We start from the raw sequence: 14,356 nt of genomic DNA, 5'->3' as shown, positions 1-14,356 counted from the left end.
AAAGTCCTCTTTTTTTTATATATATAAAACAAATGTCCCAGTTACACTTTGTTGTCACATTTTCCTGGTAAAATAAACATTACGTTACATCAAAAGAAGAAGAACAGAAACTAAATCCACTTCTGTTTTGTATTTTTACATTAACAATGTTATTAATCATCTGTTTAATGTAACCAAGTTTAAATCTCATCAAGTTAGTGCTTTAAGCATTTTTACATTTATTAAAAATAACTAAAGACAGTAATAATTTAAACAATATATTTTATTTTTGAACTGATATTCAGCTATTCTTTTAATAGTCAACTTATTTCTGGATCATCAGTTATCAAACTCTCTAAACACTGGTTACATACATGAAGATGTACCTTTAAGTTCACCAAGCTAATTGCTCACTAAAAAATCTGCCACAAATCATGTTTTAAGGGCATTTTAAGTTTGATTTTGACGCGTCATAAAGTGGTGATATCTAAGTGGGTGAGTTGTTTACTTACTTTTTAAATATTCTTCCCATTAACGCCATCATTTTGTTCATTCAGACCGATTCACAAACGCACACAAAAACAAGACAGGATTAACAAACCAATCATAGTGCGATGGAGGCATTAGTTGTGTACGAAATCACCCCCTATTCCCTCATTCACTATTCCCTACATTACTCCACTAATATAGTCCACTTGAAGAAGTGAATGAAAACGAGTGAGTGAATTCGGACACTGAGTTCCCTGGAAGGGCTGCCGCTTAGTTGGCATATTTTTTGCTTGCTGTTTAAAAATCATTTGAATGATTAGAAAACTGGCAGCTCCAGGTAGTAATGAAAATATTTATCTTGAACTCCGTCATGGAACCTATGTATAAACTTTAATTAAACAATTTAATAATCAATTAAAAAGGTAATTATACCTGTATGATATAATGCTGTAGCCACATTGGACCAATGGTTTGGAAAATAAATGGTTGCGGGCGCCATCTTCTGGTCAGACACAGGAACTTATTCGGCTCGACCCTCACAGTGCATTATGGGTATTCTCTAGCCGTTGAATGTACATCAATTGTACGTTCATAGCGGTGCATTATGGGACTGAATCAGTGCACTCCATAACGTTTCGGATTTAGTGACTTATTTAAAGGTAGGGTAGGCAATTTGTTTCATAAATACTTGTTGTTATACTGGTTGAAACTTCCTGATAGCAATCAATAATAGAAGTGGTCTAAATATTAAAACATGAACATATATCTTCTGTGGGAGTCTCAGGACCAAAAAATGTTTGTCCGAATGCAATGATAGGATGTCCTACCTGCCTGTCAACCTGTTGCAAACCTACACCTGCGCACCTGTTCGCACAGACATCACAACATCATCAGTTTGTTCTGTAAGCAGAGATGGCAAAAGTACTCACTTCCCGTACTCAAGTAGAAGTACAGATATTTATGTTAAAAAATACTCTGGTAAAAGTAGAAGTACTGATTTAACTTCTTTACTCAAGTAAAAGTAATGACGTTCAGGCTTGGAAATTTACTTAAAGTATAAAAGTAAAAGTAGCCTTGCGAATGACAACCATTTTTTTATGCAAAGCTACCTGGACCACACAAATGTTACTAGAGTGCAAGCTGATAAACTTAAGTGGTTTTGGAAAAAAGGTTCTTTATATGCCATTGCCTACATTTTAAATGGATGTCTGCCAATAGGCCTAAAACATCACATAGCCTATATGATTATTGTGACAGACTGGTACTCCAGGTTAATAAGATTCTGACTGAGTAGCAAGATATTCAATTGTGATTCTGTGAGAATTCACAGATCCAGTTTCTCTTTTTTAATCTTCTCCTTAACATTTAAAGGAATCTACATGTATGTAATGATTTGCCGCGAATGAATGCCGCCGAATCTGCCGAGTCGTCTTGTAGTGGTGCGTCAAGTGCAACGTATGACCGTTCGCAAAGACCCGCCCCCTTTAGTTACTGTTGCTATGTCCGACGCCGTTCCCACGCACTGAAAAATACATCGCGGAGCAGAGAGGACACTGACAACACATTGACAGACAGGACAGACCAGGTTATTTTTTATATGAAACAAAGTCATTTATAAAATGTATAAAATAAAAAAATGTAGTCATTTTTAACAGAAATTTAAACAATGAATACCGTTTTGTGTCTCTTTAATGTGTCTGACAGATCAATCAGTTAAAGTTGCTTGTGAACCGTTCATCTCTTCCTTCTAGTTAATTTATAGCATCAAATAAACATGAATGAACATAAGAAGGAAAGTTGTTTTAACTGCGGAAAGACGTCGGTACACTTCGTTTTTCAAGTTCAAATCCTTCAATGTTAAAGGTTGTATCAGTGATTTCAGGCCAAATTTTTTTTTATGACATTCATCTAATCTTTCCTAACGATCCGCTAGCTGCCCGCTCCATAAGCAGGCCGTCAAAAAAACGTGTCTCTGTAGGCAGCCTAGGCTCTGAGATCTGCACACGAAAACAATTGGTTTCACCAACCACTCAAAACCAAAACAAATAGTGTTCCAACCAATCACCGACAGGGGTGGGTGTTGTGAGGTTTGAGATTGGTTGGAACACTATTTGTTTTGGTTTTGAGTGGTTGGTGAAACCAATTGTTTTTGTGTGCAGATTTGGTTTTCAGATCGCCTGTCAATCAAACTCCCTGCGAAGGGTTGATGGCGCGAAAAATAATAACGGTAACTCCACTGAAATTATTTGAAACTAAAGTAACGAGCCAATTTTGTAAAATGTAAGGAGTAGAAAGTACCGATATTTGTGTTAAAAATGTAAGGAGTAAAAGTAAAAAATCGTAACAAAAATAAATAGGAAAGTAAATTAAAAATCTACTTGAGTACAGGAACGAAGTATTTGTACTTTGTTACTTCCCATCTCTGTCTGTAAGGTGATGCAGAGTTGTAGACAGACAGTCACCGAGCGCCACACACAAACAGCAGCCGTCTTTTATAGGCTAGTTCCTCCTGAACTAAAACAATGAGCTTATGCTGCGTTCACCCCATGTCGTAACCGTAATTACGAGATGGAAACCTGTGATGTTCTATCTGGAGCGGTTTACGTCCTCAGACTCGGATTTGCGTTCCTATGTCAACACTATCAATGCCGAAATGAATCTGCAGCAATCAGGTGGGACAAGTAAGAGCTCTGTAAGTTGATTACGTTCATTATTGTAATGGTATGTGGTTTGAGACATGAGGTAATTCATCGCCGTCTCTCGTGATGCTTTTCAGACTCTGCTCTGGAGATACTCTGAAGGGTGGGATCTCATGCTTTGAAAGCTAACATGCTATTGCTAGCCTCTCCGAAATTGCCCACCGTACATTTAATATGGGGCGATTTCGGGCACAGCCATTGCCTCCTATAATGTCACTTTCCCCCATTCATTCTCTTACCTCCCACCAAACCTCCCCTTTAGGGGGTCTGTTAAAACTCAATAGGGTCAGGGGAGGCAAGAGAGACAAGGACTCCCGCTACAAATTTACCTGCTCATGTCGCTGTTGGGACGGTGTTATTTTAGAAAAACTAGTGATTTATATACTTTATCATGTCACATTTTGTAATATTTGTATTGTTTTATTTTTTGTAACACCCCTGAATATAAAACTGTGAAATAACATTACTGGTGTTATTCTGGACTCCACACTCAATCATCTGGTTTACAGGCTAATTTGAGCCTAAGAGGGAAGCTGTCTTCTCCATGGTTCAACTGACACCCACAGCTGACCAAACAGACCTGCTGCATTTAGCCTGGCTCCTATTGCAGTTAGTGTGAAAGAGTTGTAGCTGGAAGTTGCTTCATTTGCATTACAATTTCTAAATTAATATACTTACTTAATATGATTATGATGGGAAAGTGAGCATGAAACGGCATTCCCAAGCCGTTTTGTTTCCGTAATGTAAGGATATTCAATGAGGAAAAAATGTCAAATGTTATCAAGTCACTTAATAGGTGGAGCAAAATGACTACAAATCTTTTTTTATTTATTTATTTATTTATTTTTTTGGAATAATGTGCAGTGGTGAATTGTTCATATTAAGCTCATGAACATGTATTAAAAAAGCAAACATGGTCAATTTTGATCTCATGTGGACTTTTTATGGGATTTTCTGTTTTGCAATCTTTGCCTCAGTCGGAGTCCAGAATGTTTATTGGTTTGGAGAAGGAGTCTTCCTCGCCCACGGAGAAGCTGGCAAGGAAAGAATCGCTTAAGGTATGATGTGCTTCCCACTCAAGGCTGAGTTCCTGACCCAGTTTCTCAAAACAGCAGCTTGGTTGCGGTGTCAACAGGTGGACGGCACAGAACCTGCGTACAGGCACTTCCTCTATAAGCAGAGGAAATACTAAAATATTTATACAAATATTGAATCCAGCTTTTCATCTGGCCTGTTTTTCATCTTTTTACTTTGAAGTTTGAACAGCAACAAATGTTATCTCACCAAACTTTGCATGTGGCTAGGGACTGGTTAGGGCTTTTTTGTCATTTTTGGGACGGATGTACGGAAACATCTCACTAGGAAGTAGGAACACATTTGCCTCAATTAAGGACCTTTCTTAACGTTCTGTTGTGAAAATGTTTTTGGTATTTAAAATTTTCTGTGAATCCTTGAAAAATCTTTATGTAATGAACCACTCGTCTAGTGTTGTTATTGTTAACTATAAATATTAAACCCATTTTTGTTACTTGAAATAAAATAAATTATAAGTATTTGATGAAAAGATTAAATAAAAAAAATGTAAACAAAAATTAGAAATGTTGCATGGCAACTAAATAAATCTCAGTAAAACTGAAACTGAAATAAAAATAAAGCTAAATAAAAAACTAATAAAAAGAGCACATCAAATATATTACTAAAACAAAACAAAAAACTGAACTGAAAGTATAAAAAGCCAATAATAAAGCCAGAATAAAGTCAATTCAAAACTACTTTAATAGTATATAAAATAAACTGGTCTTGTCAGTGTTATTACTAAAATTATTAAACTCTTTTTTTCATCATCTTTGACAAAAGCCGTTATAAATTTATATGTTCCTAACTCTAAAATGTACATAAATTTGTTGAGTTTTCAATCTAGACATTAAAATGTAAGGTCATCAGTGCAACTCATAGACTCTAATGTTAATTTTGGGTTATCCTTTTACGAAAACAAAAATGATTAGGTTCGAGATGAGTGATGCTTGCATTGACTGGCAGATTTCTTCTCCTCAATCTAAAATAAAAGCATTAAAAGAGAGATTTAAAAATTAAAAGAGGTATATGCAATCATCAATATGAAGTGTTATCTGCGATGCTATAAAAATCAACCACACAAAATACCCAAGCTCTATCAGGTTTTTAAGAATCTTTAGATAAATTGTTCAACAGAGAATTCATAGAAAACAAACCAAAACTTTTTTTTTTTAATTACTAAAAAAACGCATCTTTAGATTCCACTAATTTATGCTTGCAGCTACTGTATATCTTTTGTTGGTTTGTTGCTCTTTAGTATTGTATATGGTGCACTCTAGTGTTCAACAAGGTTTTTAGACATTTTGCTGCCCACTTACGCCCCCTAGCTGATGTTTGAGCAATGCATTAAACCTTAACCTTTTATATTGTAGGTTCAGAAAAAGAACTATCGCCAGGAAAAGAAGAGGGTCGCCAATGAACTGTTCAGTGCACTAAAGGATCCAAGTGTGGTTATTATGTCCAACTGGCTAAAGGTTAGTAAACCTAATTGGTTTTCATTCTAACAATGAATCATTTCGCAACAGCTTTAAGATGTGGTTCTTGGATGTATCAGATTCGGGGATCATTGAAGAGCTGGACGAAATTATGGTGCATCCTGAAGCCTGGCATCCTCCTGATATACAAGACGCCCGGTTCGGATCACTGGGTGGGAACGATTCTTCTCAACGCCTGCAAACTCATCGAAAGACCCTCAAAGAAGGACGGATTCTGCTTCAAACTCTACCATCCGCTGGATAAGTCCATATGGGCCATGAAGGTTAGACAAGAACATCTTCAAGAACATGTTTTCTTGACCTTATTGTTGGGATTGATTGGTGTCTGTGTTTTTTTAGGGTCCTAAAGGAGAAACCGTTGGTTCCATCACACAACCCTTGCCTAGTAATTACCTGATCTTCAGGGCAGCATCTGAATCTGATGGTGAGCATAAGCATTTATCTTCTGTAAAACTGCCTTCTCAATATGGAGTCCACCTGAGGGCTACAGCCTAATGTCGTTTGCTCCAGGACGCTGTTGGATGGACGCTCTGGAACTGGCCCTCAGCTGCTCCAGCTTGTCGAAGATGACGGCGAAGAGCTGCAGGGATGGAGATCTGAGCAGCTCCTCGGAGTCCTCACACATATTGCAGCTGCTGCAGTGCTCGGCTCTCACAGACCAGGACCTCCTGCAGTGAGTGTTTCCCAGCTGTCTGAACTCTCTACATCACCATACTGTTTTCAGCATGTCACTTGACAAGTGCCATAAAATAATTGAATATTCAAAGATCATTTTTGGCTCCAAAACTATTCATATTAGATACAGAGCAAGTAAATTACACTTTTTTTGGCACCAAAGCTAATTGCATCAACTATGAAATCAATGTATGAATTATTTGCAATCAATTTCTGCCACCTAAACTATTTGCTTTAATTTCTATAGGACAAGGACATTGAAACAATATAATATGTACAGGTTTTTTTTTTTGGGGGGGGGGGGGGGGGGGGTGTCGTCGTTAACGTTACAATAAACGTTATAACCTGTAAGTTGATGAAAACCTAATGCGATGCACTTATTGCCTCAGATGCGGCCGTTCTAATGACGATGCTAATGACAAAAATTCTCAATTTTGGCACCAAAACTGTTTACATCAGCTATGATGTTACTCTATGACTTCAAGGTATGAATGTTTTGCAAACAGTTTCTAGCACCAAAACTATTTGCATTAACTATGTTTAATGAAAAAAAATGTTTGTTTTTTTTGCCACAAAACCGTTCATACAGTGCAACTAAATTACATGAAAGTATAAATTGTTCAGATTTTTGTAGAATAGTTATTAGTGCCACAAATATTTGCCTATGACTTCTCAAACAATTTTGGGGCAAATTTTATATATATCATCTATCTTCTCTTGTATGTTGGGCTCATTTCTAAGTGGTTAGTTCATGGGATCCCCATTTTTATAACTTTGGTGCTCATGTGGGAAAATTAGGTTTGAGTCTGCGACACATTGTATCTAGATCCTTCCCAGTCTTATCTCCTTGTCATTTTTGTCTATCAATAAAATGCCAAAAAGTGTAGAATAGCTATTGAACATTTTACAACTACGTTATTATCAGCCATCTTCAGAGTTTGTTACTGCAACAGTTATCTATTTATGCTCTTACAAAACCTTTAATGCATTAAATGAATAGTGGACTAAATGGATACCACCATTAAACACAAGATACAATATTTATTGTCATATGCACAGTAAAAGTCCACGTTTTTGACCACACAATGAGATTCTTACTTTGCAAGTCTACCTTACACAAAATATACCATATAAATACAAACAGATACACAAAAAAAGTGCCAAAATATCCATTGTGCAACAATCAAGATAACAGTCTGTAAGATAATGGGGAGATAGTGTTTCATGTGTTGTTCAGGAGTCTAATGGCTTGTGGATAATAACTGTTTGAGTCTTTTGTTCTTGATTTCACACTCATGTACCGTCTCCCAGACGGCAGCAGTGTGAAGAGATTGTGTTGTGGATGTGGATGTCCCTGATGATGTTGTGGGCCCTCCTGATGACCTGCTGTAAGTATCCTGAAGTAATGGGAAGGCTACTCCACATATGAACTGTGCTGTTTTTATCACATGCTGGAGTGCTTTCCTATCCTGAAAAGCGGTGATCACACTTTCAACTGAACATCTGTAAAAGTTGCTGAGGATTTCGCTTGCCATGCCAAACTTCCTCAACCTTCTTAAGAAGTACAGTCGCTGCTGGTTGTTGTGAGACCAGGTGAGATCCTCGCTGATGTAGGTTCCGAGGAATTTAAAGGTTTTCACCCTCTCCACCTCTGTCTCACCAATGTAAATTGGGGTATGCTGCTCCTTCCTCCTCCTACGATCAATAATCATCTCCTTGGTCTTCTGTACATTTAAGGAGAGATTATTTTCCTGACATCAGGCCAACAGTCCTGCCACCTCTCTTCTGTATGATGTTTCCTCTCCACCAGTGATCAGTCCAATGACTGTAGTATAATCCGCAAACTTTATAATCCTGGTATTGGTTTGACAGGCCACACAGTCATAGGTGAATATGGTATACAGCAGCGGGCTCAGGACACAGCCTTGGGGGATCCCTGTGCTCACAGTTCGGATGCCTGATGTCCGGTTTCCTTGACTGTGGTCTGTCTGTGTCAGGAAGTTTAGCACCCAGTTACAGAGGCAGGGTGTCAGCCCGAGGGCAAGGAGCTTTTCGGAGAGCCATAGTCGTATGACTGTGTTAAATGCTGAGGTGTAATCAATAAATAGCATTCTCACATATGAATTCTTACCCTCCAAATGTGTGAGGGCTGTGTGGATGGCAGTAACAGCATCATCAGTGGACCGATTTTGGCGATATGCAAATTAAAGTGGGTCCAAAGTGGCTGGGATTATCCTTTTTATGTAATACATAACTTTACTTTCAAAACACTTCATAACAATTGGTGTGAGTACAACTGGACAATAATCATTCAGGCAGGTCGCAGTGTTTTTCTTTGGGAGGGGCACAATTGTGGTGGACTAAAAGCAGGTAGGCACCAAGGCCTGAGCGAGGGACAGATTGTAGATGTCTGTAAACACATCAGCCAGTTCCGACAAGCAAACCCTAAGTGCTCGCCTGGGGATGTTATCTGGGCCGGCTGCCTTCTGTAGGTTTGTTCTCTTCAGAGCCATTCGGACTTCCGCTGATGACATGGTGAGTGGCATGTCCAATGTGCCCTCTAAGTCCAGATAGAGGACTTACACCTTTGCTGATGGCGGATGTTTAGGGCCTCAAATCGAGCATAGAACTCGTTCAGCTTATCTGGGAGTGTAGCATTGTTAATCGTGGCTCCATGGCTCTTCTGTCAGTACTCCGTGATGTGCTGCAAGCCTTTCCACATGCGCCGGGAAGCTGCTGTGGTGTAATATCCCTTCAGCGTCAAACTGTAATGTCTCTTGTCCTTTCTGATTGATTTTCATAGATTGTTACTGGCATTTTTATATTCCTCAATGTCACCTGAGGTAAATGCGGTGGAGCGAGCACATAACATGGCACCTCGCAGTTGATCCAAGGTTTGTCAATGGGATAGATCTTACAGATTTTTGTGGGCTTGATGTTCTCAGTGCATTTGCTGATGTAATCAGATAAAAGTATATCAGTATGCAGTAAACAGCTGCAGCATACTCCAAGTCCACATTGGCATACCCTCTTAGAGCAGCAATTTTTTAAACACACCCCAATTTGTACTCTCAAAGCAGTCCTGAAGCAATAACTTCGGTTCTTCATTCCACACTTTAACAGTTTTAATTATTGGAGGAGTTGTCTGTAGGCTGGATAGAGAAACACTGAGATGGGATCTGACTGTCCAAAGTGTGACCGGGGCACAGCCTTTTAAGCATTTTCCACATTGCTGTACACTTGGTCAAAAATGTTATTACACACATTCTGATGGTACATAAGGAGAATATTCCTGAGGTCGCAATGGTTAAAATCACCAGACACAATGAACACAGCATCTAGGTATACAGTCTCCTATGCTGTGCTGCTGTGTCTTGCCGGCTGGTGTTGGTTGGGTCCAGATGTAATAGAACGTCACAGTCCAACAGGTGATATTTAAGTTTGTGGTGTACTTTGCCGATATCCAAAAGTTCTTCCTTACTGTATCTTACTGTCACATGCATAAAATATGCGTTTAAGACGCATAACAACACTAATAGACATACAAAATTACATTATTGTCAGGAGAGCGAATTAAACACGTCAGTCATGGATAGTGCCATGATCCCCCCCCAATAAAAAACCAACAACCTTAAAACAACAACAAAAGTCCTACAGAGGAGGGTGGCCATGCATAGATGGGTCTTAGAATGAGGATGCAAAGCTGAAGACAGTACAACCCAGAACAAAAGAGAAGTCAGGGAGGAGATGATGGGTGGAGGGCCAAGTTGCAGACAAGGGCCTAGAAGTCCATGGCAAAAGCAGAGCAACAACTGACCAAGGTGGAGGCCGAGGGATGAGGAAGCCCTCGTCACTCACATGTAGCTGTAAGGACAACGATTCCAGCTGGAGCCAAGGGAGCAAGGAGTTCAGGGGGAGCCAACTACTGGAGCCAGCGGAGACAGGACTGAGGAACTGGATAGCATGGGCAGAGGGTTACGAGACTGCCTCCTCTGCTGAAACAGGATAGGCAGAGAGTTCAAAAAATGGTGTCCTTGGCCGATTCAAGACAGGCTGAGAGTTCAAAAATGGCCTCCTTGGCCGAAACAGGACAGGCTAAGAGTTCAAAAACAGCCTTCTTGGCCGAAGAGAGAGGAATTGGGAGTGGGAGGCATTGTGGGAGCATCATAATCCACACTGATATGATGCTTGACAACGAAACAGACTTGGTGCTCAGCTCACCCTCAGCAGAAGGTGTATGGGCAGGGCTCCACGTCATGCCCTCATACTCTACAAAGATGTCCACTTAGATAGACTGTGTTGCCAGCTCATGCACCTGGTCAGAACTCTTATTGGGCTCTGGCTCCGAGGCAGAGATAGGCTCAGGCTTCGGCTCTGCCATGGGATTATTGGCGGGCTCGGGGTCTGCAGTGGGCTCAGGCTTACAGTCTATGATGATCATGGTGGATGGCTGGATGGGCTCAGGTGATTCAGAATCCTCTTCAGCAGGGTTAATTTTGGCAGCCATTTTTGATTTAGTCTTCATCTTCAGACGAAAATGCTTATTGGTCTTAGTCACATTTTAGTCATTTTTTGTCTTTCATAGTTTTGGTCTAGTTTTAGTTGACGAAAAGTCATTGCATTTTTTTGTCAACTTTTAGTCATTACTTTTAGTCAAACTGCAGTTACCGACATTAATTTTGGTAGCTATTTTATATGTAGTCTTTATTAAAAATGTCATAATTTTTCTCTCTAGGCCAGTTCAATTAGCCTAAGCTTATGAGAAATTTGAATCAAGGTAACCGGCTATATTGACATTGCACTCTTTAGCAGATGCACTTGTGAAATTCTACATATCTCTTTTCCTTAGTTCAGTGGTTCTCCAATTTTTTAGAGTGCCATACCCCCTTTCTTCCACTTAGACTGCAGTCACACCTTTTCCATTAAGGGACAATATTTTCCCCCTTTGATCGATTTTTCCAGTTCATTTTTTACCTTTATAAATACCTTTATAAAATAAATAATGCTTTAAATAAAACAATGTTATACTTTTGTGATACTTTTAAATTAAATTAAAGGTAAGTCACTGTCTTTATGGGTGAGTCATCGAGTCATTCATTTATTCAGTAACAAATCAAGTGGCTGTATTTATGAACAGATCAATGAATCTCACGATTCGTTCAAAGCCACAGATTCGTTCTCGAATCACCGCTGTGTGCTGTAGTTCTGCTGTGGCTTTTGTTGCAAAATAAAGAAGCAATGATATAGCCTACTGACAATACTGTTTTAAATGTAGTACATCACTTAATATTACCCTTTTTTTAACTGTTGTATAAAATCAATGTCACATTTGAAATTGTGTGGATAATCAGGAAAAATTGCATTCTTGCTCGTATAATATGATGAACGCTTAAAACACTGCTGGATATCAGCCTGCATTTTGATGAACACAGACCGACTGAATGACACTTTAGTTTAAGTAGAAAATCTCAAATGAAGATTGCTGAACTCCATCTTACTTGTCTGTGTTTTCAGATCATTTTTCAGCAGTGTAGAGGGAACACGCTCACAAGCGCATAGTTGCCAGATACTATTGGAAAGACCGGGTAGAAAATGTGTTCTTTTAACAGAAAAGCTCTGACTGGGGGTTTAAATTATTGAAATCTGGCTACCGTAAGCATGAACGCTCGTAAAAACAGTCTGTAATGTGTTGTCTCCTCCTTTATTCAACAAAAACAAGTGTTTTTTAAAAGAAATGTAAACACATTTCAGTCTCGTCTTTTTTCATCAACGATATTGCATGTGTTGATATAGTCACAGTTATCGTTTAATGACGTGGGTGTCGTCTCTCATCGTCTTGTCTTGGGAAAAAAAGGTCGTCAACGAACATTTTTCGTCATAGTTTTCATTAACGAAATTAGCACTGCTCTTCAGTCTCCCAGATGATGTAGGGGGATCCGCATTGGGAAAATTCCCAGTCCAAATAATCCTAGAAGGTCCCTCGAGGGCATCTCCGAGCAGGCTTTCGTCTGTTGATTTAGACCTGCCCAGAAAAACATGCAGAGACTGGCGTCATCATAATGGACCAGATCTAAACAAAGCCTCACTGAACGCCGGTGAGGACAGATCTCCCTGGGAGAGGAGAAGGAACTGCTGCTAGACCCATTTTTTCTGGTCAGTTCTTCTCTCATCCATGGGTTGCAAAAGGCAGAAAATAAAAGTGCAGGATTTATTAAGCAGTGGGTCTCATTCACTAAACGTATGTACGCACGAATTTGTGCGTGAAATCTCCATGAAAAATGTTTTCATGAACAAATCATGATTCATCAAAACTTGATACTTCATCATTCTAAAATCTGTTCTAAATTTACGAAAAAAAATGCTGGAACAACTGAAATCATACGCAAAAATCATACACTCTTGGTGGCCTTATGAAGATGTTAAGATGACATTTTAAACACACACACACTTATACAGTAAAAGAGTAAGAAAAGGTTTTGTAGGTCTCTTACAATAGGTTTAAATGCATCTAAGGTCAAAAAACTTTTAATTTTCTCATAATATACATTGCACATCACCACATTTTTTTTTTTTTTTTTGATTCTCAAACAACTCAATGGATGAATTAGTCTCTCTTTATCCCTCCTTTCCGTGAGCCTACTCTGCTCTGATTGGCCAGATGGCCCAGTCTGTTGTTATTGGTCTACCGCATACAGCTCATGTTTCGGAAGCTAAATGCCCTTTACCATAACTGAACTTCACCTCAGGAGGCTTCCTAAAGTTCAGCAATTGTACATCAATATCTGATATTGAATATCAATATCCAATGGGAACTGTATCAATAATGGTGCATACGTTAGCCCAGCACCAGAGCCATAGAGAGAAAGAGTTGCGACACTCTTTGATGTCGCCGCTATGGCTGTCACATGGTTCATGTAAGCCCCAATAGTTCCAAAACATACGCTGGCTGTCATGTTCTTCTATGGGACAGACAGCAGCGATTGCATTATTGAACGGTAAATATAAAATAAAACACACACCCAAGTACTTTTTCAGCTGTTATTGCATTATTGCATTTTGTTAATATCAGTTTTGCATTTGGAGATAAGTTTCAGGCTATATTTTTGGAGGGAAAAGCTTAGTGTTCATGTTCACATGGGTAGTAGCACTGGCTTAACTTAACTTTTCCATATCATTAATCTGATGATGGACGTCTCATGATATTTATTTTAGCACAACTGGGCTGTATTAGGCTATTGATTCCCGTGATTTTGCTTATAAATTTTGATTCAGCCATTAGCCTACCTTCGTGATCACGCAAAGAGGTCTGCCGTGGCGGTCCGTTCAGAGTTCGCTTAAATATTTTTTATTAAACAATGACAGACAACAAAAATGTGTGCTTGTGTGAGTGTGTGTGAACAAGAAAAACAAAAACCAGGGGCAGGTGATCCATGAAACAGACAGGACTGGTGATCCCATAACAATCCTAGAGGTCCAGTCCAGCATTGTTCTCACAAGCCGCTTCACTCAAGACAATAAAACATAATGAAAAGTTAGTATATCCCAAAAAATGAAATTAAATAAAAGTTGCTATAAAGGTGGTAGCGATTCATTACCGAACTCTTACTGTCACAGCTGACGAAGTCGCACTAGCTAGCAGGCAGTGCTTGAAAATTGGTTGAAACAACCAACATAAAATATAAATAATTACACTGTGCATGTACAAATGAAGACCAGTATAAGCATCGCAAAGGGCCTCTGATACAATATAGACAGTTGACAATTCAAAAGAGGTCAATATTTCAGCAACTTAACTCTGGAACAACTCGACGCGCAGCAATGTAAGTGAATGGTGTCCAACGCCCAAATGACAGTGTTTGGAACTAATCCGATCTTCAAATCCCGGAAGTAGGCGGTTAAAAGCGCCGCCATTTTTTACAACGGAGGTCTATGGGAGTGTCGCAA

At 39.1% G+C, this 14,356-nt stretch overlaps 1 protein-coding gene across 1 annotated transcript in view; it reads left to right on the top strand.

Annotated features, from left to right (window-relative positions):
- The window catches only part of osbpl5 (oxysterol binding protein-like 5), a 59,535-nt gene that overhangs the window by 28,136 nt on the left and 17,043 nt on the right, over positions 1 to 14,356 (top strand). Inside the window, exons 4-8 of the mRNA XM_079859893.1 lie at positions 4,145 to 4,225; positions 5,615 to 5,716; positions 5,797 to 6,000; positions 6,077 to 6,161; positions 6,248 to 6,410. Coding sequence (XP_079716019.1) covers positions 4,145 to 4,225; positions 5,615 to 5,716; positions 5,797 to 6,000; positions 6,077 to 6,161; positions 6,248 to 6,410 — 635 coding nt within the window. The remainder of the gene's footprint in view (positions 1 to 4,144; positions 4,226 to 5,614; positions 5,717 to 5,796; positions 6,001 to 6,076; positions 6,162 to 6,247; positions 6,411 to 14,356) is intronic.

This window comes from Squalius cephalus, assembly GCF_949319135.1.
Source record: "Squalius cephalus genome assembly, chromosome: 23".
Taxonomy (NCBI): Eukaryota; Metazoa; Chordata; class Actinopteri; order Cypriniformes; family Leuciscidae; genus Squalius; species Squalius cephalus.
This window is presented reverse-complemented; position numbering and strand designations above follow the sequence as displayed.